This window comes from Sander lucioperca, chromosome 2 (assembly GCF_008315115.2).
Source record: "Sander lucioperca isolate FBNREF2018 chromosome 2, SLUC_FBN_1.2, whole genome shotgun sequence".
Classification (NCBI taxonomy): Eukaryota; Metazoa; Chordata; class Actinopteri; order Perciformes; family Percidae; genus Sander; species Sander lucioperca.
Window position 1 is genome coordinate 25,325,870 of NC_050174.1, and position 24,094 is coordinate 25,349,963.

Genomic DNA, 24,094 nt, shown 5'->3' on the forward strand with positions numbered 1-24,094 from the left:
AATGCAGATAGTTTGAAAATGACACTCTGAAGCTACATATAGCTGTATGCAATCTGAGAGTGTTCTTGCTGCGCTCCAGCATCTTTTTCAAAGAGTGCTTGCTGAAGTCGAGAGTCTGTCTGAAATAAAAGAAAGTAATGCACTCTGAGCAGAAAATGTGTCTGCTCTTTATTCTGTTCTGTTCAACAGTGGCACCTCATTTTTCACAACAGCTGTACCTGATTAACTAACTCCTACAGTACCTACCCATGGTTGGCTCCCCAGCGTGTGCAGGCTAGGGAAACTGCTTTTATTTGTTTGTGTGGTCTGCCTCAACTCTCATTAGAGTTTATTGGCCTCATCTGAGCTCTTCCTCCGACATGACTAGTGTTCCACTTCCATTCAGAGAGTCCTCCAGCAGGAAGACAGGGCTGGATGATGGCCAAGGGAAAGCATGGCATGCTGGGACAGGAGGAACGGCCGTTGATCTAATTGACATGCGCTCAGACTCATTCGGGGTCCGGGCCAATTCACTATGATCGAGAACGTAAATAGAACCGGCAGTTAATCTGCTACTGAAAGGCAGTTCAGAGTTGTTTTCCAATTGTATTTGAAAAACCTTCTGCATTAACTGAATTTGTCAGCTGAAACTTACCCGGACCCCGAGCACAAACACTGAGTGTGCAACATCAGTCCAGCCTCTTTTCTTTCACATTCTCTCATATTCAGTAGCTCCGTCTTGATGCCAATTTCTTTTGGTTCCTTTCCCAGTATTCTAACAAGTAATGTTGCTGATACTAAATCAGCTAGAAACATGTTTACCACCGAAGAAAAAAGTTGCCTGCAAATCAGGAAGATGGAAGAAGCTTCCGTGCTTCATCTTCCAGCAGTCAGATGGGGCAGAGCCATCAAGGGAAAGGAGTGTGTTAGCATTAGACAGTAAGGCAAGACTTTGGTTCAAAAGAACAGATAAGCGCATAAATAAAACTGCGAGATGACGAGAAAGATAGAAAAGGAGAGAGGGTGAAAAACAACACATGAAAGTACTGAGTCGGAGAGGAGATGCAGAGAGGCCAAAAAGACAGAGGGAAAGTGAGGAAGACAAGGGGAGAGGTTTCTTTGGGTAAGCTCTCGGCTGGGCCTGGGTCCATTTGCCACCGCAAAGACGTTGGCTTCCAGAAGTTTACCCTGAGCATTAAACTGCCTTTCCTCAAAGTGACTTCCAGAGAGCTTCTCCCAGCAGGGTGGCGGCCCTGCTTTAAAGGAGCGTTCTTCGTGTTCCTCTTCTCAGCAGCAAAGCCCTTGATTAGTGTGATGTTTTACTGCACATGCTTGTGTGTGTTATCCCTAGGAAGGTCTGCGCATAAGTGCATAAAAAAATCATGTGAGTGTGAGCGAGTGTGTGTGGCCAATCCCCTCGCAGTAAACAGGCTGGAGGGCAATGGGCCCTCCCTGATGAGGGATTAGACCAGGCTTTTTAATTACAGTTTCACAGTCCCTAGAGTAGGAGCTCCACACAGCGCTCCCCACTCCTCCGGAAGCCTACAGCAGCAGCAGCAGCAGTTGAGTGTGCCTACGTTTACATCCAAATCCCAAGCAAAATGTCGCAATGTAAGCACATCTTGTGGAAAAATGTGGGAACAAAAAGGAAGAGCTTCCAACCCCCACCTGATTTGTTTTATTTTTCAAATGGAAATCTGGCATGAATTCTGTTGGGAATTCTTCTTCTCCGTGCACAGAGTGATGAATTTAAACTTAGAAGTGAAATGCAGAGTGTCTTCCAAAACCAAATGAACAGGCACACACTCGAAATACTTCAAAACCCTGACACCAAGAGGAGGACATTCTGGTTGGAGCAATTGCAGTTTACTGATGCCACTTGAAATGGGTTTTTTTGTACTAGGGTATTCGTAGTGGTAGCAGATTACTTTGGGGAGCCAATGTTAAAAAAAAAATGGTAATTCATACGGTAATTCATACCATTCAAAAATGAAGAAAAAAAACAAGCTATCACAAGGCGACAGCTGGCAAAAGACAAACTTAAATAAGTGAAAAGTCATTGAAATTATAATTTCCAACCCAGGGATTTATAGTGTCTCCTCAGGATGTAATTACAAGATTAAAGACACTTTCTATTTCATATCAACATTCGTACTTATGGGGATGTATAACATGTTATTGGTGCTCAGCAGTGGTATTTTGTACCTCCTATATTCTCAATGAGGGATGGTGTAAGACGTAATTTAATAGATAGAGATAATGAAAAGTAGGAGACAGAAGACCATGCAAAAGAAATAATAATTAAAAAAGAGAGAATGGGTCTCATCCCAGAAGGTGGAAGCAACAAGCAGTGAACTGAGAAGTACTGTAGAGTATAGACTGGAGAATTATTTAGCTTGTGATGAAGCAGACTGTGTTGCATACTGCTGCTGTAGCCTGCATGGGCACACATAAAATGGTAGCGTGGTGGGGAAGAAGCCATACTGGTATAAAAGTCCACTCACCTTCACGTTAGATGAGATATCCTTACAGAAAAAAAAAAAACAGAACACAGTAGAGGACGAATCAACAAAAGACGCTTTTAAGACGCACAAAACTAGGAGAACCCCTGGGGAGTTGGCTCCTAATAACACAATCATCAAATAAAGAAGCCATGAGACGGAGACGAAACCACTTTGGGCCCTAGGATTATGGGATTTAGAGTTCTTCAGGGTGGAAGTCTGGGAAAGGAGGTACAGTACCGTGCTGTTTGGAAGCGGTAATCCATAACCATAATTTGAAGCAATATTGAAATGGAACAAAGGCACTTTGGGGGGTTTTGCAGTTATGAGCTCAATGGAATCTCTTCACCACAACAGTGAGTCTGCTCTGAGGTGTCCTGCTCAGGTGTGATAGTAGGTAGCAGGCTGAATATCAGCTCTGTACAGTAGATTATATAAGAGCAACGCACTCTCATGAACGGGATCGTACAATATCGTACGAAAATGTACGCACACCAATTTGTATGATATCCTACGAAATTAAATGAGAAATCCAGCGCAAAATGAACCTAGTGGTTAATAACACGTGTACCGAGTCGACCGTTCTCTGGGATATGTTTTCATAATCGAATGTGACCAGTTTTAGAGCAAACTGCTAATTAGCTTATAAAGCTAGTCGTTGGGGCACGGGTAAAGTAAAAAGAAATGGCTATTTCTACACCACTAACAAGTCTCAAAATAGCACCACACTTCAACGGTAGCATAATGAGGGTCCCTACATGTAAACCAAAGCATTGAGAACTTTGTAAGTGTACAGACAGTTTATTGAAAAGATAGTTTAGAAAGACAGTATCGTTCACGTATACATGCGGGCGCCATCTTGGGAAAACAGTCACCAGTCTGACCAGTCGAACGACGAACGCCGTGCAACCAGTAACCAGTAACATAGCTCAAGCACGGCGTTCGTCGTTTGACTGGTCGTGACTGTTTTCCCAAGCGATTTCTTTTTACTTTACCCGTGCCCCGACGACTAGCTTTATAAGCTAATTAGTGGTTTGCGCTAAAATTGGTGACATTCGATTATGAAAACATATCCCAGAGAACGGTCGACCCGGTACACGTGTTATTAACCCCTAGGTTCATTTTGCGCCGGATTTCTCCTTTAAGCGACCGCCAGCTAGTCACGGGATACAGAGCTCCGTGAGTTGTCGGTCATATCAGCGGCCATTGGTCGTTGAGTTTAGCCGACAATAGGTTACTGGGAGCCGGCTACAGAGCTCCGTGAGCGCCCGGTCGTTCATTGCTAGTTGAGTTTAGCCGACAAAACTGGGAGCCGGCGCCGACAGTTAAGTTGAGGAACCAAAACGACTAGTCTAGTCTTTTGTTTTTTTCCAGGAAAGCAAACTCTGGCTTGAAAGTGCTGTGTTTTATGACCCACCCATCCATCCCAACCTCCTCCCTACGCAGTCTCCAGCTTTTCCATAAAGCATCAGTTGTCTTTGTACTTGTACTCTGCACAATGACAATAAAGTTGAATCTAATCTAATCTTAATGTGTTGCACACAGCAAAAAATACGTTGAATACATACGAAATACAGTGCTTTACTTTTCGTTGCAATATGTACGAATGTTTCATGAGAACAGCCTATTAAGAATCATTAACTCTATCTGCAGCTCACAGCTCATTTTCTACCTTTTTGTTGTAGCATTCAAAAATTGAACTTTTTGTTTAAGCTAACAGCATCTTACATCATTACGATCTGAAAATACTTGGTCAATAAACAGCCTGAAACTCAACAATTGTACATAAAGCTCTTTTTCTAGTATTTACTATCACTCGTTTTACAGGATCGGTGCCACCTCCTATGCACATTTGCGTTTTACCTTGGTTTCTGTGCGCCGTGTGGTGCCGTCATCAGAGGTGACCACAGAGACGTGGGAGGTGGGGGTGCCAGGGTCCTCCTCTATGGTGACCGTCTCCTCCACCACCTCCTGCGGCTCCTGCATCATAGCCAGGGTTGTGGCGTTGCTGGGGCTCTGCTCCTACACAGACAGGGGAGTTAAGTTAAGAGTTAACAGACAGATTTTCGTATTCAGTCGGGGAGAAAAACAGCACAACATGTACAGGTAATCCTCCATTAGATATACGACAAGATGGAACTTTAATTGGGCCACTGCAGCAACAAATTATATTAGAATACAGCAGAGAAAAATAGAGCATAAATAAGAACATCGCAAATGAAGGGTATTAAATATAATGCCACCCGCTATTTGCAATGCGACACTCGAGCATCAACTACAGAGGGATGTAAAGTGTGAAACACAGTACATGAATAATAATGTGGAGAAAATAACGGCACTAAAATATACTGAGATGAGGAGATATATGAAAAGTGCTTATATTATTTTTTTTAAAGCAAACTTGACGTGTCACTGCAAAGATAATGATTCTAATATACTACAAGTGATATAAATATTGGAAATATTTAGAACATACATTACTTACTAATTCACTTAGTCAAATATATTCAACTTATCAAAGTAGATCTCATTCTAAGTATGTACAGGTCATGCAGATTTGCATGTATTCCCAATCCAAAGAACCATTGAGATGCCCAACATCACAGATCATTGATTTTGGACAATTCTGCAAAAACCCGACATAAGTTCAATAACAGCATTTTTGAACAGTGCCAAAAGCTTGTAGTCATAAATTCAAGCTATATATGACTACAATATCTACACATGGCAAAATAAAGTATTACTTTTGATATGATTAAGGTTAGGCAACTAAACGTCTATGGGCTCTATCTTGCACCCGGCGCAGCGCAAAGCCCGACGCAAGTGTCTTTGCTAGTTTAAGACCGACGCAGTTGTCAATTTCCCGTCCAGCACCCGCGTCGTTTAAATAGCAAATGCACCTGCACCCATCTTTGCGCCCATGGGCATGCTGGTCTTACAGGGAGGTGTGTTCAGGTGCATTCTGGGAGTATTGCTATCTTGAGGCAGCGGGAAGTGATCGCACCATTGACCAACAAAAACCTGGGGTAAAGTAAATAGCGCAGAATTTCATTGTTATTTTAACAGCAAATTAGTAAAATGCGCCTAGGCTCATACACAGCGCGCGCACACTATGCTTGTTACACACACACACACACACACAAACACAGAGGGAAGTGCAGCAGCACACAAACATGAAAAAGATTAAAAATAAAAAATATTACAACGTGAAATAGTATTATTATGTATATCTATATATTTTATATTACATGTTATTATGGTTACTAGCGCTTTCACTTCACCCACGAGCAGATCCGTTTCTTCTCCTGGATATCACTCCTTCCATCTTAGCAAATCCTCCATCATAATATCAATGCTCCAAGGTACAAACGCACCTGGCTTTTAAAGGGAATGGGAGATGATCTCTGATTGGTTGATTGCATGTTACACCCAAAACACACCTCTGATTAATGAAGACACTAAGTACAACCCTTTAGAACCATGCGCCCGGTGCACAGACCCTTTTTTCTGCCGTTAAATTAGCAAAAATGGATTCGAAAGATTGTGGTTATGACAAATAAACTATGGTACAATTTCAGATTTCCACACCCTTCGCTAAATAACAAAGACGAAGTTCCACAGAACAGAAGTCTTGAAAGAGCACTCGCAATCATACATCTGTAAGCACACACACTCTTGACAATGCCTATATAATATACAAGAAAAAAAAAACAATAAACACATAGTTTTTCTACTTTGTTTCTTGTCCTGACAGAAGATTTATTTGGCCCTGATATTATATCTAAACACCGCAATGCAGGGTAGCTAGCAACTCCTCACCTCCTGAGACTTGAAATTGAGTTAAAGCCTCTTTCAAGGCAAGCAAAAGCCTGGAGCACTACTTTTGATTCATATTTTATTGGGAGGCCATGGATTTGAAGAAAGAGTGTCCATGGGTTAAGGATGAAAGTGAGTATAGAGTCCCTCCTATGTACCCAACCTAACCCTGTGTGAATGTGTGAGAAGTATGTGTTTCCTGCTGCACTTCCTGTTGATGGAAGATGATATGAAGTCAGTGGTCGGAAGGTGCAATGCCCTGGCATGGCCCGCTGCTTTGCATAAGTGTGACAACATGATGGAGAGGGGAAGGGAGGCCTTTGAGGCAATCATTGATAAACAAATTCAGTTCAGTATTGGAGAGGGCGGAGAGGGAAAGACTTGGAGTAGAACTGGAGTTTTTCTTTGGTTACACTTGAAGGTATCTACATAAAAGTGACATGACACTGTCATGAACGTGTCATAAACATTCTAAACAAGTCATACACGTTTATGACATAAGGCTTCTTTTAGTAAGTGTTATTCGTTTTTTGTCTTGACAAGTTATGGTTATGTTAGGGTTAGAGTTAGGGTTACGGTTCATGTGTCATGACTGTGTCATGACAGTGTCATGTGTTCACGACAGTGTCATGTCACTCTTATGTAGATACATTCAAGTAAAGTGTTACCTTTTCTTTTAAAGGGGAAAAAGAGGAAGCAGGGCATTGTGTACTTATAGTCCAGATAGCTGTAACTGACCTTTGAAGGATTTTTTCAGGGTGTCTGACGTGCCATTTTTAGTGTCCACTTTCTGTTCCTTTAGCTACGTGAGGGAAATGTAATTTCATTCATAAATGTGACAAAACACTAACCAATTTATGTTCAAAATGCAGTTTTTCAACTTACCTTTTGACCCCCATTAAACTTAAACCAAAGATAAAAGATCAAAGCTATGAAAAATAAAAAAAAACTCCCCGAGCGTCCCACCCTCCCTAATATCTTAAAAACTATTTTCAAATTCACCTCGAGTAGAAAAACAGTAAAAACCAGTGAAGCAAGCAGACTATTTTTGTCTTACCAATTACACCGAGCTGGAGGGAGAGACAGAGTGAAGGCCAAGGAGAGAGCGAGAGGAAAAGGAGTGTTCTCCACTGTGTTTACAAGCCTCATGGAGGGAGACTGCTTGTATTCTTCACATCTTTGAAGACACACTAACAAGTGAACTGTTCTCCATTGATTGGCCAACTCCTCTCAGGTTTCAAAGCCTCACACGGTCATTATTGATCTCCAGTCCTTCCTGCTGATCAGTCAAAAGTTTGCACTTTTTATGTTGAGGATCTTTTGGTTATGTTTAAGCCCGAACACACCAAGGTGATAATCGGCCGTTGGACAGTCTGGCGAGGTCAGTGACTCGAGTTTGTTCGGTGTGTTTCGTGCCGTCGTCCGTCCGAGGGGCCGTCGTCCTTCATTTTGGCCGATTTGACTTGTATAATCGGCGGGGTGGGCACTGCCGGCAGTTGGACTCAAATGACCTATCTGATTGGTAGAGTGCTAATCCGGAAAAGGGGAGCGGAATGAGCGTGACTAGAGTCTCTCAAAATCTGGCGAAAATCTTTTAAACTGACCTTTGTTGATCTGAAATGAAGACAGATTCAGCAACTGCGTGGCCTATTTCTCTCTTAAAATGTTTTCAGAAACACGTTTCGGTGAACTATTTTAGTACAATATGAGATCGTATTCTGAACGAGCCGCCATGACAGTCTGTCTTTGAATTTCCGGAGAAACCAGACCCACGTGATGCGTTTGTCCAATCAGCTGCCGGTTTTCATTTTTGGGCGACAATACAGATTAGCGCCGCCTGCTGTTATGGAGACGTATTATGTCTTGTCGCTTTGGTGTGTTCCGAGACACTTTTTTGACCAACTCGGGTAGACTGATCAGTCCAACTGCCTTTTCTGCCGAGGGTCGGCCGTCTGGTTGGTGTGTCTGCAGCTTTAGGCAACAAAACACCTTAGTTAAGTCTAGATTTATAGGTTCAAATCCTGACATTTGTTACTAGGGCTGGGTTAAAATAATTGATTCTCCAATGAAACTCGATCTTTGTTTGAGTGACCTGATATTGATTAATAAATTGTTCTTTTAATATATGCCTTTTCAGTGTCATGCAAGTCCTGTTCAGTAAAAAATACTTCAAACTAACTTTTGGGGGAGGGGGGGTCCGCATACAGTAAAGGGTGAGTCTGTGTTACCATACTTTATTTTTTATTTTTTTAAAGATTATTTTTTGGGCTTTTCCGCCTTTATTTGACAGGACAGCTAGGTGAGAAAGGGGAGAGAGAGGGGGAAGACATGCAGGAAATTGTCACAGGTCGGACTCAAACCTTGGACCTCTGCGTCGATGCATAAGCCTCTAAGTATATGTGCGCCTGCTCTACCCACTGAGCCAACCCGGCCACCTGTGTTACCTTATTTGTTGGAAATGTATGCATTTACCTGTTATGTCTGACAATTTGATACACATCATATTCAAGTTTTTGTTCTGCTTGTTCAACGATTGTTTGGTAAATTGCTCTTAAACACATTTAGAGAGGATTTGAATTGCTATTTTTATTCTCATTTCTTAACATTTTGGTGCTGGTGATTTTCCTTTGGGGCTGGCTAAAACCTCTTTGATGGAGGAGCCAAAGATTTCTCCATGCAGGAAAAACCCTGGATTTGGGAAATCATTGGCGATACCCAGCCCTATTTGTTACGTCACATTTTATTTCTATGGTTACTTCACTTGCGTGCGCTTCCGTGCTAAGTACATGACATAAGTATGCATGTGATGTAGAACGTGAATAGTTCCGTTTGTTACCCTAAAGTTAAAATAACTCGTTGACTTATTGTTTCTATAGGGACACGGACACTGGCCTCCTGGGTCACAGTCCTGTTTGTTTGGCTCAACCACCACCTCTCGCCCACTCACTCTAAACAGACTTTCTTGGTCTTGATACTACACTACATGAATTCATGCTTTGCTCCAGTCATATTTACTACGGCCGCTAGAGGGCGCCGCCTAACAATAAAAAGTACATATGCATAGGCCGTAATAAGCTGCTTGTACAAACAAGCTATGTGGTTGTTTTTCAGTCTCTATGCATAACCTCCAACCAAGAAACTGAAAACTTTCTCTATTTACCTGCTCCACTCTATCCAGTAAATTAGAGTTAATTAACACCCTGAACTGAGCTGAGTTAGGTCATTACGTGCGGAGAAAGGTTCCCAGGTCCCATTATTGGGGTTAATGATTGGGAAGGCAATCTGCAGCATAAAAAGAGACATTTGTTTACACACAACCATTGCTGAGCTGAGGAAAAGACATTTTGTACAACTGACCTCAGGCTAAACAGCACAGCTATGCTGGGAAGGGCCTTCTAATGCTATTCAGAAAAGGTCAGTGCTGATTAGTTGCCTCCAATCAACATCCTTGTTGTAAATGTGGCCCGCGGTGCTTAAAACAATGAATAACTAGGAGGGAACTCAGAGAGCATAGACCTCCGCCAAGGCATCTCACAATGTTAATGCAGTGTGAATTTTCCGGGAACTCATTTTTCTGATTATTCGGACACCACATGAAAGCAGCACAAATGCCCTATCTCGCGATGTTGACATAAGTGAAAAATAATTTGTGTATCCGGCCCGGGACACACCAACAAAACCAACACACAGACAAACCAAGTCGAAAACATAACCTCCTTGGCAATTTATAAACCGAATTTGCTGAGTGTGTACAGTACTAATTTAAAAATGTACAATGTTTTTAATATGTGGAAGTGAATTAAAGATCTACATTACCAATATCAGAATCAGAAAGGGTTTTTAACACATACAAGGAATTTGTTTTGGTGTTGTTGGTGCACGTCACACATTCTGTAGATGGAATATTAAACAATATAAGTATAGGTATAAACAATATAAGTATAAGTATATGTACACAGTATGTATTAAATTAAAAATAAAGATAGAAATAAGAAAATAAATAAAGAGCAAAAAGCATTACAGCAGAGAGAGAACAGTGGCATGAAGAGCCAGGAGTGGAGAGTCAGGGTGGTTTCCGGGCCTTGTTAATAAGGCTAGTGGCGGAGGGGAAAAAACTGTTCATGTGGCGTGAGGTTTTGGTCCTGATGGACCTCAGCCTCCTGCCAGAGGGGAGTGGCTCAAAGAGTTTGTGTTCGGGGTGGGACGGATCGGCCACAATCTTTCCATCACGCTTCAGAGTCCTGGTGGCGTATAGGTCCTGGAGCGGCGGCAGATTGCAGCCAATCACCTCTGCTGACCGAATGACACGCTGCAGTCTGCCCTTGTCCTTGGCAGTATTAGCAGCGTACCAGATGGTGATGGAGGATGTGAGGATGGACTCAATGATGGCTGTGTAAGAAGTGCACCATCATTGTCTTTGGCAGGTTGAATTTCTTCAGCTGCCGCAGGAAGTACATCCTCTGTTGTGCTTTCTTGATGAGGGAGCTGATGTTCAGCTCCCACTTGAGATCCTGGGAGATGATAGTTCCCAGGAAGCGGAAAGACTCCACAGTGTTAATTGTGGAGCCACAGAGGGTGATGGGGGCAGGTGGATACTGCCTTGTTCGGACACAGAAACGCAAGGCTCACTGAAAATAGGTCTTGCAGGTCCGTTGTTACTCATTGGCTGCCCGTTGCAATTTCACAGGTAATTCAGCGGCGTTTAAAGTTGAATATTTTGTCTACTTTTTACTTTTGAAGACTGCTAGTCGCATTCTTCCGTTGAAATATAAAGAAGCATTTCTCCTTGTGTCGTCTCCTCTCTATTTGTGAACACACCTTTAAAGACAGTAGTCCATTTGGCGTTCACTTGAGATGATTAAGCCATGTGCATGTGTACCAACTTGCATATTTGGCATGATTTATCTTTTCATTGTCTGTACAGAATGAAGCAGATACTGTGTATATGAACTCTTCCTTATTAAGAGAGCACAATCACTGTGAACGTTCCACGTCTTTGGCTCTCAGCTAATGAAATATGGACAAAATGAATGCCTGTGATGATTTATTTCTCAAAACAGCTATATGTAATAAAAGCAGCACCATCTTACACTAGTTAAAAACACATAGTGGACAGAGAGGCAAGAGGGATCCTTAGAGGCTCGTTGACAAACTGGCTTCCTGATCCAAGCCTGATGCGGTGTCTCTCGTTCATTTTCCTCTCGTCTCTGCATGCACTAAGTGAGAGAGAGGAGTTGAACTAGACATTACAGCCCCTAAATAAATGATTAAAAGCCGTCTGGCTGTTGGCTAGCGCGGCTGTCTACCGGTCCCGGGGGAATAACAGGCTGATGTGGAGTCGAGTAGACTCGCGAAAGCATACCCTTTAGTCAAGGACGGGAGGAGAGGAGCTCAGTGAGTTAATGGCTGACCTCAGAGAGATGAATGATAAAGTGGAAGGAGGGTACCAGAGAGAATGTGGTAAGGGAGGGGGAGGACGTTCTAGCACATTGAAATCTTGTGGAAATGGTTTGTATTAGCCAGAGAAATAGTGGTAACCTCAAGGTTGGTCAGGTGCAGTGGTGGAAGTATTCAGATCCTTTACTTAAGTAAAAGTACTTATACCGCACTGTAAAAATACTCTGTTACCATAAAAGTCCTGCACTGAAAGTGTTTCTTAAGTAAAAGTGTGTACGTATCATCAGGAAAATGTACTTACAGTATTAAAAGTAATCCTCACATTCTAGAAACTGGAAACGATCCAAACAGTTCTGTCAATCACCTAAGTGTTTAATGGTCTAATCATGTGTGTGTGTGTGTGTGTGTGTGTGTGTGTGTGTGTGTGTGTGTGTGTGTGTGTGTGTGTGTGCAAAAATCTTAATTTGTAAAGTAGCTAAAGCTGTCCGATAAATGTAGTGCAGTAAAAAGTACAATATTTCTCTCTAAAATGTAGCGGAGTAGAAGTAGAAAGTGGCATGAAAAGAAAAGAAGTACCTCAAATTTGTACTTAAGTACAGTAATTGAGTAAATGTACTTAGTTTCATTCCACCACTGGTCAGGTGAGCTTATGATCTGATGGTTGCAGACTCAGCTGGATCAGAAAAACTAGAAAAAAAGCCTTTCAGCTAAAAAGTAACCAGGGATCACTTGAGCAAAGTGTCTAAATGCACTTGTTCCCTCAAACAACAATGGCGGTATCAAACAGCATGCTGCGCAAATGTGCCAGTCAGCAAGAGTCAAATAAAGTCTGGATAAAGCGGATAAAAACATATTAAGAGCACCTGGGAAAGAATACAAAACACAAGCTTTTATAAACCCAGGCAAGCCTATCTGTTAAGGATCGGGTTTATCCAGAGCACATAAAACACATTTTCGGGTTCCAGAGCCAGAAAGAAAGCGACAAGAATGTTTGTCTCCTTGCCTAGCCTAAAAAACCCTGCCAAGATCTGGGCCCGACGGCTGATGAGGAGAAAAGAGCTCGCGAGAGCTTTGCCACTTGAATCACTTCTGTTCAGCCAGCTGTAGAGAAGAGACGGAGGTCTGAAAGAGGACAGAGGATTTGTACAACCTGCACTTTATTCAGTCTGGTGTGGGAGGCTTCGACTAGCAGTGTAAGGAAGGGGGCTGGTTGGTGGATAATGAAATCTCACCTTTCTGATTACACCTAGACAGAGAAGACTGGATGGGTGTGCTTGTACTTGTACTATAATAAGAAAGGAAAATGATAACGCTACTTTTGCTACATCACATTAAACTACATGAAATCATTGCATATATCAGGCCAAGAATGAAGGGACTTTAGAACTCGTGCTCTTCCATAACTCAACAATGTACGACACAATCAATGCCTCCAAAAAAACAAAACCCTTGAGAAGCGCCCTTGAGCAATCTCATGTGGAGTTTATTTCATTACAATAGGTCATGCAGGGACACACGGCTTCTTAAGAGCGACTAATCTGAACCGTAATGGATTGCCGTGCAACAAAAAGAAAAGGAGGATGAGGAGGAGGAATTCAAAGGCAGGAGATGAAGTGATACAGTCAATTAGCAGGGGCCTATCTACCATCAATCCACACCCATTCATCATCTGTGTTCAATAAGCTGCTCAGTGTTGTCTATGGATGGGGAGATAGAGTAACACGTTGGAAAAGGAGAGAGCGTACGCAGATAAGGGGCTTTCCTTCCCCTGGGACAGAAAACAAAACTTCAGTTGGAGTTAAGAGAATGAGTCATCCCTGCAGTAGGTGTTTAATGTGTACAAATAGTACACACATTGTATTGATGTTGTAGTAATAGTGTTAGTGCTAAAAATAGCAAAGTGGAGGAAATAGTTTTAGGGCCCAGTTGTACTGACTGAAATGTGTCTGTAGCAGTGAGTAGAAAAATGTCTTCATCAGATTCTTAAACTTTGAACAGATGTTTGCTGAGCACTTAACTTTTCAAGAGTATATTTTATCCAACAAAGTTCTTAATTTGACACTGACATATCTAGTGGTTAAGACGCATACCATACAACTGCAACGTCTCCAATTCCTTCTGGCATGGGACCATGTCCCACCCCTCTCTTGTTTCCCATGTTTCCTGTCTACACTGTCACTATAATAATAGTTTATTATTTATTTATTTATATTTAGTTTTTTAAATTGGGAAGTGATGATCGGATTTGAAACCAAATCCTCTAAACGATTCCAATGAAGAAACGATTCTACTGGAATCATAATTTTTGAAATAATTCCAAGTAAGAGTCGGTTCTCGATGCCCAATCCTAAATAAGGGCTGGGTATGCTATTTTAACAACAGTTCATATATGACACCTGAGTCTCTGTTTTAATACCAACATTTTTTTTTTTAATACCTTAGCTCGGAGCACGTGGACATGATTTTCTACAAAACCACTTTCATTTACCAAAAGGAGCCAAAGTTCTCAAATGTCTAATGCTGTCATAACAGTGAACTTAAGCTGCCAGCGCCTGCCATGCCTGTCACTTGACGTGACTGCTGCCGCCACTGCTGCTGTAGAGCATTTCCCAGCATCCACCTGTGAGTTTCCATTGGGAAGTCATCGTCACTTCTCATTCCCTGCTGTGCTGAATTTAGTGTTTCTTTCTGGGTATTGATGAGGTCACAGCCTAGACACTAAATATTAACACTGTACAGATTAACATAGTGATGCATACAATTTGAGCTGACTGAAATAAAATACAGTTTGAACTGTTATTAGCATTTACATCAGGAACCGTTTGACCAAAGAAGGGGCAAAAGGAATCTGAACGGGCGTTCAATGTCAGCATCTGGTACTTTGATTCCAGGTGCTACGCATTTTGGACAATACCTAAAATGTATTGAGTATCAGCTGAGCCCAAGTAATAATTAGGACCAGTCTTTATGATGTAAATATCAGCTTTTGCAAGTAAAATATTTATAATTGAGCTTCAATTTTTAAAACTAGTGGAGGGGGTTAAAAGAGACAGTGACAGCTAGAAAGCCAATCATCTACAAGAAATGATTTCTTCAAACAGCCTCACGTTTCCTGTTGTCAGTTATTGCAGGTACACATGAGGTCAACTTTCCATCTCACTCCTACACCACCTCAGTGAGCAGAATATAGATATTTATGTCTCAGTCTGAACACAGTGGGAGGGAGCCTGCGGTTACTTAGGGTTCAGTTGAGGCAACAGAACCTGTCAGATCGCCACCTGGTCATGCATACCGGCCTGATCAGTCACCTTCCTTCCTGATGCACGCACAGACGCACACGTGCGCGCACACACACACACACACACACACACACACACACACACACGCACACGCACGACACAAAACGACACGCTCAGTCTAAGCCTGACCCCTGTGCAGTGACTAACAGGATTTTACTCCGGAGACATGCCAGCAATCATTACATGGCTCTTACACAATTAATCCTCCAGCAAAGATCGCCTGGCTAACCTTGGGTCGTCCAATTTCCCATCAGCCCCTTCTGTTTCTACCACCTGCCCTCTCGGCAGCTCTCCACGGCGTAGAATCACATGATGAAGTTCAATAGAGAATGAGCGAGGAAAAGGGAGCGCGTGAGAGTGTAGTGCAGGAGGGTGACCCGTCAAAACCAACTGTGAACTGCAGCCGTGTGATCCAAACATCCAGCCAAAGCAAGGTTTGTTTGTGGGATGAAGCAGAGGCAAAGGGGAAGTCAAGTAGAGGAAGGGGAACTAAAGAGGCTGACAATGCGTGGCACAGGCCCAAAACAGCATGCTCTCACAGCCTGAAAAGAAGAATGGGGGGCAGCCAGGCCTCATCTCAGTTACAGCCAGGCCAGAGGTCCCAACTCTCTCAATGATTGGATGTCCAGCTGACCTGGTGTTGGGGGTGCATGGTGGTGAACTTGTTAACTTGTATTTGTGCATTCATGTGTGTGCTTCAGTTTTAAAAATCCTTCTAGTCAACTCTATTTTAAGGGGTAAAGCACACACAAAGACACACAAATAACTGAAGGGGAGAGGGCCCAAAGCCCTGATGATGCAGCTGGGAATGATGGGACCTTAATCTCTCCTTCTCTGGCGACTGATCCTGGGCCAAATCTGGGCTTCTCTCCCTCTCTCATCTCTTTCACGCTTGGCCTCCTGGTTTCAGACGGCTCCATCATTTCCCACCCCATTCCTGCTTTTTCTACCTCTTCCCAAAAACCCCCGCCTACTTCCCCTCCGCGCCACCCTCTGTCGACGCGCCCTTATATTCCTTTGCACGAGTGCCTAGACAAAACTCGGGTTAGCCAGACCGCTTGACAGGCTCAGAAGCTAAAAGACAGAGGCCACCTCCGGGCCTCACAACCAAACGCCCAGCCAAAAGGAAAAACCTGCAGCTAAAGCTTGATTGCTTCCCGACGGGGCAGTGCGACCACATTTTCCCACTGCGAACCCACTACACAGCGACAGATGGAAACCCCAGCTCGACCCTTGGCAACACTTGACACCATCTTAATCTCCAGAATGGCTGATATTCCCATTCAAATTGGCCGGGAGATGTTTAGAAACCTTGGGTAATTTCTTACATATGCCATCAATTATTCATTGTACATACAAACACACTCGCACACATGGAGTCACATACCACATGTGTTTTCCTCACAATTCAAGGCTTGGAGTCAAATTTGGAGTGAAGCATGCAGAAGGTCACCCTCGACATGGTATTCATGGTAGCACTCAGCAACTCGAGCAGCAGGAAGATAAATAAGCTGTGCAGATTTTCAGTAAGTAGCCAGAAAGACCAAAAGGGGATGAGGATTATAAATACAAAACAAAAGGAGGAGAAACCACATGAAGCCTGTAGAGTAAAACTAAAACAATGAGCCTTGGAGAGGGGTTGGCGTGATGGCCACGGTTTGATTGTTTGGACAGTGGGTGCGGCCATGAGAGAGATAGAGAAAAAGAAGACTTCAGCCATGTAGAGGCAGATTAGCGGTAGCTGGCCACGGCGGACAGGTGGTGGGCGCAGTGCGGGGTGGTGGGTTTGCAGTGATGGTGTAACTGGGTTCCTGGAGGGTGGGTTGTTTGAAGTGCCCCTCCCGGCTGCCTCTGGATCACTGTCAGCATGACTCGGTCAGAGGACTGGTGATTGGAGGGAGGGATTGCAGTGTGTGGAGGAGGCTGTGAGACTGGCTTTGCCAGAAGCTCAGTTCATGTGAGGTCTACTGGAGATTTAGGGAGTTGGAAAGGGGACATATGTTCCACTTCCTTTCAGGCTACCAGTGCAACACTTAATGTCCCCCTGAAACCCTTTCTCCAAAAACTGTCATGATGCACAGCCGCAGGGTGTCCCATTTAATAGAAATTTACACCCCTCCCTCCATCTCTGGCTTTCTTTCTGTCTCTCTTGTGTAGAAAACAGTAATGCCTGGGGCAGTTATAATGGGGGACTACTAACAGGCTTAGCTGGGTGCACTCACTGTTTTAGGAATGACACTGAATGTCCTCCTCTGGGACTGTGGTGGTGGGGTGTGTAGGGGATTCTCTACAGGAAGAGGGCAGGATGTCATCAAAACAGTGGCGTATTTCTTAGGACAAGCTAAGAGTTCTCAAACTGCTTTATGTCATGAACTCCAAAACAGACCTGTTGAACTTGTTTGGCAAAATGTGTGCTTTTACTGATTTACTACCGAACTGCATAAATGTCTACACTGGCCCTAGGGAGGTAACAGAGGTTAGGCTGAAACTTGTGAATGCATTCACTCCAATGTTCTCTAGTTGGAACATTTTGGACAAATTAAACTACTCCTCATCTTGACAGGAAAACCCCATGACCTTCGGAAGGAGCCCCAGAACCCCAAGGCACCTCCGCTATCACCAGAACCCTGCTGTGAAAAACCCTTGTTTCACACACTGATAACACCTCGCAGAGCTAACGCAGTCCATCAGAGTAACTGCGACTTCTTTTCAAATATGCACTCAGTCAAACGTGATTAACCCCCCTCTGGGGACATTTTTACGGCCTTGTGCCAACCGGCTGGTAAAGGATTGGGCTCATTTTGCGGGCAATGGCGTGGCGTCAGCACCAGAGGCAGAGGACAAGCCGCGAGAACTGGCCGATAGAGAAATCCCTGCCAATTTACTGCTAACCTCCAACAGGTCATGAGATAAGGTGAGGCTGGATGTATATTTGTCTCATAAAAGGAGCCATTGTTCAGCTGGATAAATCTATCAGGAGGCTTGAGCTACGGCCCAGTTACTTTATTTATTATTCTCTCTGTCAGATGAAAATAAATGTGATTGATATTACATCTACTCGGCCCTGCTCTGCTCAAAAGGCCTTGTGTAGTGCGTGTGTGTGTGTGTGTGTGTGTGTGTGTGTGTGTGTGTGTGTGTGTGTGTGAGAGTAGTTAATAGGAGTGCATAGGAGCATACATCAGGTCAGTGCAGTGCCCTCTAACTCGAGTTGAGTGCTTCCATCTGGACAAAACAAATGTTGAAAAAGAACAATTAAAAATGTCCGATTTTTATTTAGAGCAGAGGTGTCCAAATTCTTTTATATGAAGGGCCAAAATGTATCTGGATGCAAGGCCACGGGCCAAAAATAAATCATGTTAAAGAATACCATAATTCTTGTCATTCTTCATAGATAAAACTTACACATGTAATTTCATAGGGAAATTTACCAGCACTGTGCTTTACATTGCCGTAAAACTCAGATTAAGTACATTTTAGCTGCACCAAATGTATGTTTCACAGTCATTATGGTTAGGATTTTACAGCACTTTCCAAATTAGAGGAGAATCAGCATGAGCAGGTCATGTCATGGCGGGCCAAAACAAAGGGAGCATGGGCCAAACTTGGCCCGCAGGCCCCAAATTGGGGGGCCTTGATTTAGAGCATTGCTTTTACCTTTCATTAACCCCTGTCTCTTATTAATGTCGACCTTTTTGTGTTTGTCTTTTGGGCATTTGTTCTCTGTAAATCACTCTGTAACTCTGTTTTAAAGACTGCTACAAAAGACCAATATGGACATCACAATCATCTGACAGACACAGTCCACTAAAAGTTATATAAAAACCATATGAATAATAACCATATGAACATACAGTGCTCAGCATAAGTGAATACACCCATGCTAGAGTTGACTAAAAAGAGAAATAAAAAATCATCTTTTGGAAATTGATCTTAATGCCTTAATTTAAAAAAATGAGGAAAAATCCAACCTTTAAGGACACCAATTTTCTTTGTGAATGAATAATGTATCGTAATTAAATAAATGTTCTTCCTTGTATATTGCAGTATCAGTACATAGTATGTAACCACCTGTGACATCCTTCATGTCAGAAGAAGACCATGTTGACTGGCCCAAAACATTTTCATTGACAGTCTTAACCTTCGGATGCCATTAAGCCATTACTATAATGTTAACTTGATGATAAAGAAAAGCCTTGCATCCACAAAACAGTCGTTTACAGCTAGATAATGACAGAGGACTGGAGCAGGCCTCTAAACAAACACAGAGTCCCTCAGAGTCAGAGCAGTTTGGAGCCAGAGCTTACAGTTAAACACAACCACAGATCTGAAATCTGTGGGTCAACCAGAGTACACAGACACCATGCCCTCCACATCACTCCACACACAAAGACAGAGCGCCCTCTCCTCTCGCAGTGTTGGAAGTGAAAAACGTAGAAGTATGCACAAAGAGCAATTTCATGAACAGGCTCATAATAGCAATAAAGTCAAGTTAGAGGGAGAGAAAGGCAAGGCCTCCATTTCTGCACCTAATGTATTCAACTGGCTCTGGAAGAGGTAAACAGGGCTAAATTGGATCTGAACAGGTCCTGTATTGGTTTGCTACAGATTACATTGTGTTGCAGTTAAGATTTTTAATCAGAGATTAATAGCGCAACAAAAACCAACAGCTCATTTACAAGCTAATGGAAACAAGTCTACCTGATTTCCTCTGAATATTGAGTAGGGGAGAAACCTGCAGAGAGACAATAGACATGGCCTCCATTCTGCTTCTGTGTGACTGTGTGAGTGTGTGTGTGTGTGTGTGTGTGTGTGTGTGTGTGTGTGTGTGTGTGTGTATGTGTATGTGTGTGAGTGGCTGAGTGAGCGAGAGATTCTTTTAAGCTTACTTTCAAAGCTGCAAGCTGATCATGAATATTTAAGACTAGGCAGATATCTGAAACATAGTTTTGGTACCGTGCATTTTTCCGCATGCTAAATTAGCAGAGAGTACATTTTGAGCATGAGCCACGGTATGAGAATAAATAGCCTCTTTGAAGCTGTTGCTCATTCACTATGAAGTGTGGATTTCATCCCAAACATTTGTCGGATGAATTAAAAATATCAGGAAAAACTGCATTTTGAATGATCAGGAGAGCGCTCTGGAGAGTATACATTATGAATGCACAGTAAAGCCTTTTGGCTGGATCCAAATTGACTGCCTGCTGCATTGCTGCATAAGAAGAACGGGCAAGTGGGTGGATGGGGTCTTGGGTTGAGTTTGGGTGGGTTGGGTAAATTTAAAACTCCACTGGCTAATAGAGCCATTCCCAAGCTCTGAAGAACTCCCCAAGGTGTTGGATATGAAAGGGCGTTGCTTCCTTCCACTCAAGCGTTGCCACTTCTCAAATTTTGATTTCTGTGCCATGCACTATTCATGCTCTGGATCTGTGTTGTGTTGCTTTGCAGGTGGTTGGGAGGAAAAGAAGGATGCAGATGAAATATGGATTATCTCCTCTCAGAGTCTGGCTAAGCCCCACTTTGCTGGAACCGCTGCTTTTCAATGTAGCTCCCCTCCCACTCAGCCAGCCAGCTGCAGCATAGCATCTGGCTGTTAACCCCCCAGCCCAGCCTTTAATCAACCAAACACACACACACACACACACACACACACACACACACACACACACACACACACACACACACACACACACACACACACACACACACACAAACATCTCTATCCATCTCCCCCCATGGTGAAAAAAACAGCTGCTGCTGTTCAGTGCTTTCTGTGCTAGAGGAAATGCTGACTTTTGAAGATTTAGGTATCCAGTAAACAGGATCTTGACCCAAAAGAGCCATTAGCAGGAAGAGGAGTAATGACAGCCTACAGCTCTAAACTGTCCTGTTATGTGATGGGTCAGGGTACTTTGGATGACATATATATTATCAAAATCCTGGTGATGACATGACTCCCAACAGGAAGGAAATCTCAGCCCAACCCTTCAGAGCCCTCTGGGACATCAGCCAAAGCTGCCCTGGACCTAAACCCACACAGCTCTACACAATCTGGTACTTGGCTTCTTGATATTACCAAGACCTATACTCACACTATGGATTTACATTTAAGGATGATTCAGATATGTTACAATTTAGGTGTTCTTTTTGGCAGTTTTGGCCAGCATTCATTACATTGGTAGTAACAGCATTGTACTCAGCCAGTTATCCGCTGAGATCTGGGAATGTGTCGACATTGCTAAAAAGATGTTGGGCAGGGCAGGATCATACAGACTTTAATCATACCATTAGGACAGCAAAAGCTGTTTGGTAGAGAAAATAAAGGCTAACGGCAAAATTATTTCCCAAACTGTCCTTAAACATCTATTATGGTTAACAGACTAAAAGGTTCGACCTACTATGCCATGATTGCGCGCACACACACACACACACACACACACACACACACACACACACAGTTTTGCTGTCCAATGAAAGATTACAACATAAACTGTTGGCTTGTTTGTTGTTTTTTTTTTGCTCTGTTCGACTGTAGCGATGTCGTCGTGTTACCAGATTTCAGCATTTACTTTGGTGCGAACAATAGAAATGATGGCCAGACCTACGAAAAAATACCTCTATCATTTAAGAGATAAAGAATGTTTTTTGAACATTTTCCCTGTCAAATAACATTCTGTCGTCAAAGGAATCTACAGTAGATGAAGTGGAAGAGACTACAGACGTGACGTACACTAGATTGAACAAAAGGTGCCTGTGCCTCATTTCACACCCATAAACACATAAAAATTATGTTGGAGCTCAACATACATAATAAAGGAGGAGAGCTCAAACATTTCGCGTAACAGATCCTCATTTGATACATTCTGTGTCCGACCAAAGTTTCTACATTGCCAATAGTGGAGGACAGTTGTAAAAGTAGAAACAAGATTATACTAGTCACATTTACACAAACTGTACTGAGGATAATTTGGAATGAGTAATGAAAACATTAAACTATTGCTCATTTTGCTGGGGACCCCCATGGAACCTCCTTAAGGGCCTTTGTGGATCTCCAAACGCCCCTTTGTAATAGATCCACAACACAACTATTTTAACCCAGGGGAACATGGGTAATCTAAAAGTAATTATGCAAATAACAACAGTCATCATCATCGAACGCTTCAGCGAGCGCTTCAAGCTAGTCCATAACCTGAGGAAGCTACTGCGACAGCAGCTGATAGAGCCGCTGCGCCTCCCTGTCTCCAGCTGTGATTATCGGGAACACTGAGGAGCTTGTGTGTTTTTGTCTGTCAGACGGAGGATGTCCGGTGCGCGCCAGCCATCTGATTACCCACAATTCTGATGCCGTGCAGCCATTCCAAATCAGGTTAGCCTCATCTCCCTCTCTTAATTGACCAAAATAGAGGTACTTTCCAGGGTCGATTTCAGCAAACTTGATGAAACCTAAAACCAGGATACAATAGGTTACTCACTCTGGTGTATCTGTGGTTGTAAAGATTAGATTAGATGTATTTAAGAAGTAGTTGTATAGGTACTTTCGCAAATAATCTGCCAAAGTTCTTCTAAATGACACACGTAACCTAACATTGGGAGTGGATAAATATAATCTCATAAAGGGCACTGTCCTCCAACTTAACACACTGTTGCCAGTGTGAAACAGTTATCATACCAAGTCAATAGGCTGTGAAAACTCATACTAATCTCCGCAGAGTGAGTAAAGACAATGTCCATAACCCTGGGTACTTGTTTATCTTATTGCAATGGGAAGGGGCGTATTGTTGGCATTGCATTGTAAGCAATGTGGTAGCTGGGCAAACTGTGTGCAGACGGGAAGGAAACAGGGGGTGCTCTTTGCTTTCCTGCTGTCTGCCCACTGTGGAATCCAACCCCACCCTGGTAGGCTGAATTCATAAAAGAAACAGTGGCTTCAGTAACTGGTACAGTTCTGCAGAAGTTATACAACACTGGTATTCTTATTACTTTGTGTTTTTTTATGCCTGGCAAAACAGAAGGAGATAATCCATAGTCCCAGTTGTCAGTAAGGATTAGTGAGGAGGGAGTAAAGCTCCTGTTTTGGCTAACAGTTCATTACCTTATAACAGAATAAAATAGCATCTAAACAAAACAAAAAGTCCATAGAATTTCAGTCTAAGTTTAGCCTATTTCAGTCCAAATTCCCAAACGGTATGGGTATGGTTGTCCCCACTGTTTAAGGACCCTGACAAACATATCAACTCTATCTGTATAGAAAGCTAACTTTAATGAGCATCCTCCTCAGACTTTCCTCTGCAGTTTATTCAGGGAGTCAGGTCAATGCCGCTAAAGCACTCAAAACTTTGAGTTTCATGCGTAGGCTACTCCCATATGGCTCCATCAGGTGTTAAAATTAACTGTACCAAAACACGGAAAAGAGGACTTAAGGCGACATACGAGACGTTTTTATTTTTACAGGTTATCAAACGGTCTCATTTTAATACTGATAGACGGCAGCGTGGCCCGCCGCACAGACAGACAGCAGTCGGAGCCCCGGCGGACGGAGAGCTCTTTGTCCAACAGCAGCGGTTTCTCGCTGCGCCGCCGGTCCCCAGAGCAGCATGGTCACCTGGAGAGTCCGGTACAGTCTGGGTCTGCAAACGGAGATACCATCAGCGCTATACAGCGGAGCGTTCAGATCCTGTCAAATCAGCGCCAGCGGCATGTGCATACAGTAGTGACTGTGGATGAGAGGGAGGCTGGCTGCTGAAAATGTAGACGTTTTGGCGCTCGTGAAATTCCTTTGGCGCTGGCTAAAACCTCTTTAAGGGGCGCCAAAACTTTCTCTATGTAGTAAAAACCCTGAATAAATACTGGTAATAAATTCATAATACTAACCATTAAACTCCGGATGGACTCTAACCGTCTTCTCTGCGGGGAAAAAGATTGACGTGGGAAAAAGCAACAACTTCTGTGTGTTAATTAGCGGATCGCAAACCAAGTTTAAGGCTCATACCGCCACCTACATTACTGTACTGGAGTGTGTAGAATAATCAATGGCATTAATTAATCTGCACAGAGGAGCTATTCACAGTCGGTTCTGTTGTGTTTGTGAGAGAGAGAGAGAGAGAG

At 43.0% G+C, this 24,094-nt stretch overlaps 1 protein-coding gene across 24 annotated transcripts in view; it reads right to left on the minus strand.

Annotated features, from left to right (window-relative positions):
- Positions 1–24,094, minus strand: part of arvcfb (ARVCF delta catenin family member b) — a 269,067-nt gene that overhangs the window by 99,250 nt on the left and 145,723 nt on the right. For 19 of the 24 annotated variants that reach the window (XM_035995480.1, XM_031300557.2, XM_031300551.2 and 16 more), the window contains 2 exons: positions 4,344–4,502; positions 2,484–2,504 (listed from right to left, as the gene is read on the minus strand). In XM_035995480.1, the coding sequence (XP_035851373.1) occupies positions 2,484–2,504; positions 4,344–4,502 (180 nt within the window). Of the gene's footprint in view, positions 1–2,483; positions 2,505–4,343; positions 4,503–7,034; positions 7,093–24,094 lie in introns of all 24 variants that reach the window. The other 5 variants (XM_031300561.2, XM_031300563.2, XM_035995538.1 and 2 more) reach the window with 2 other exon arrangements.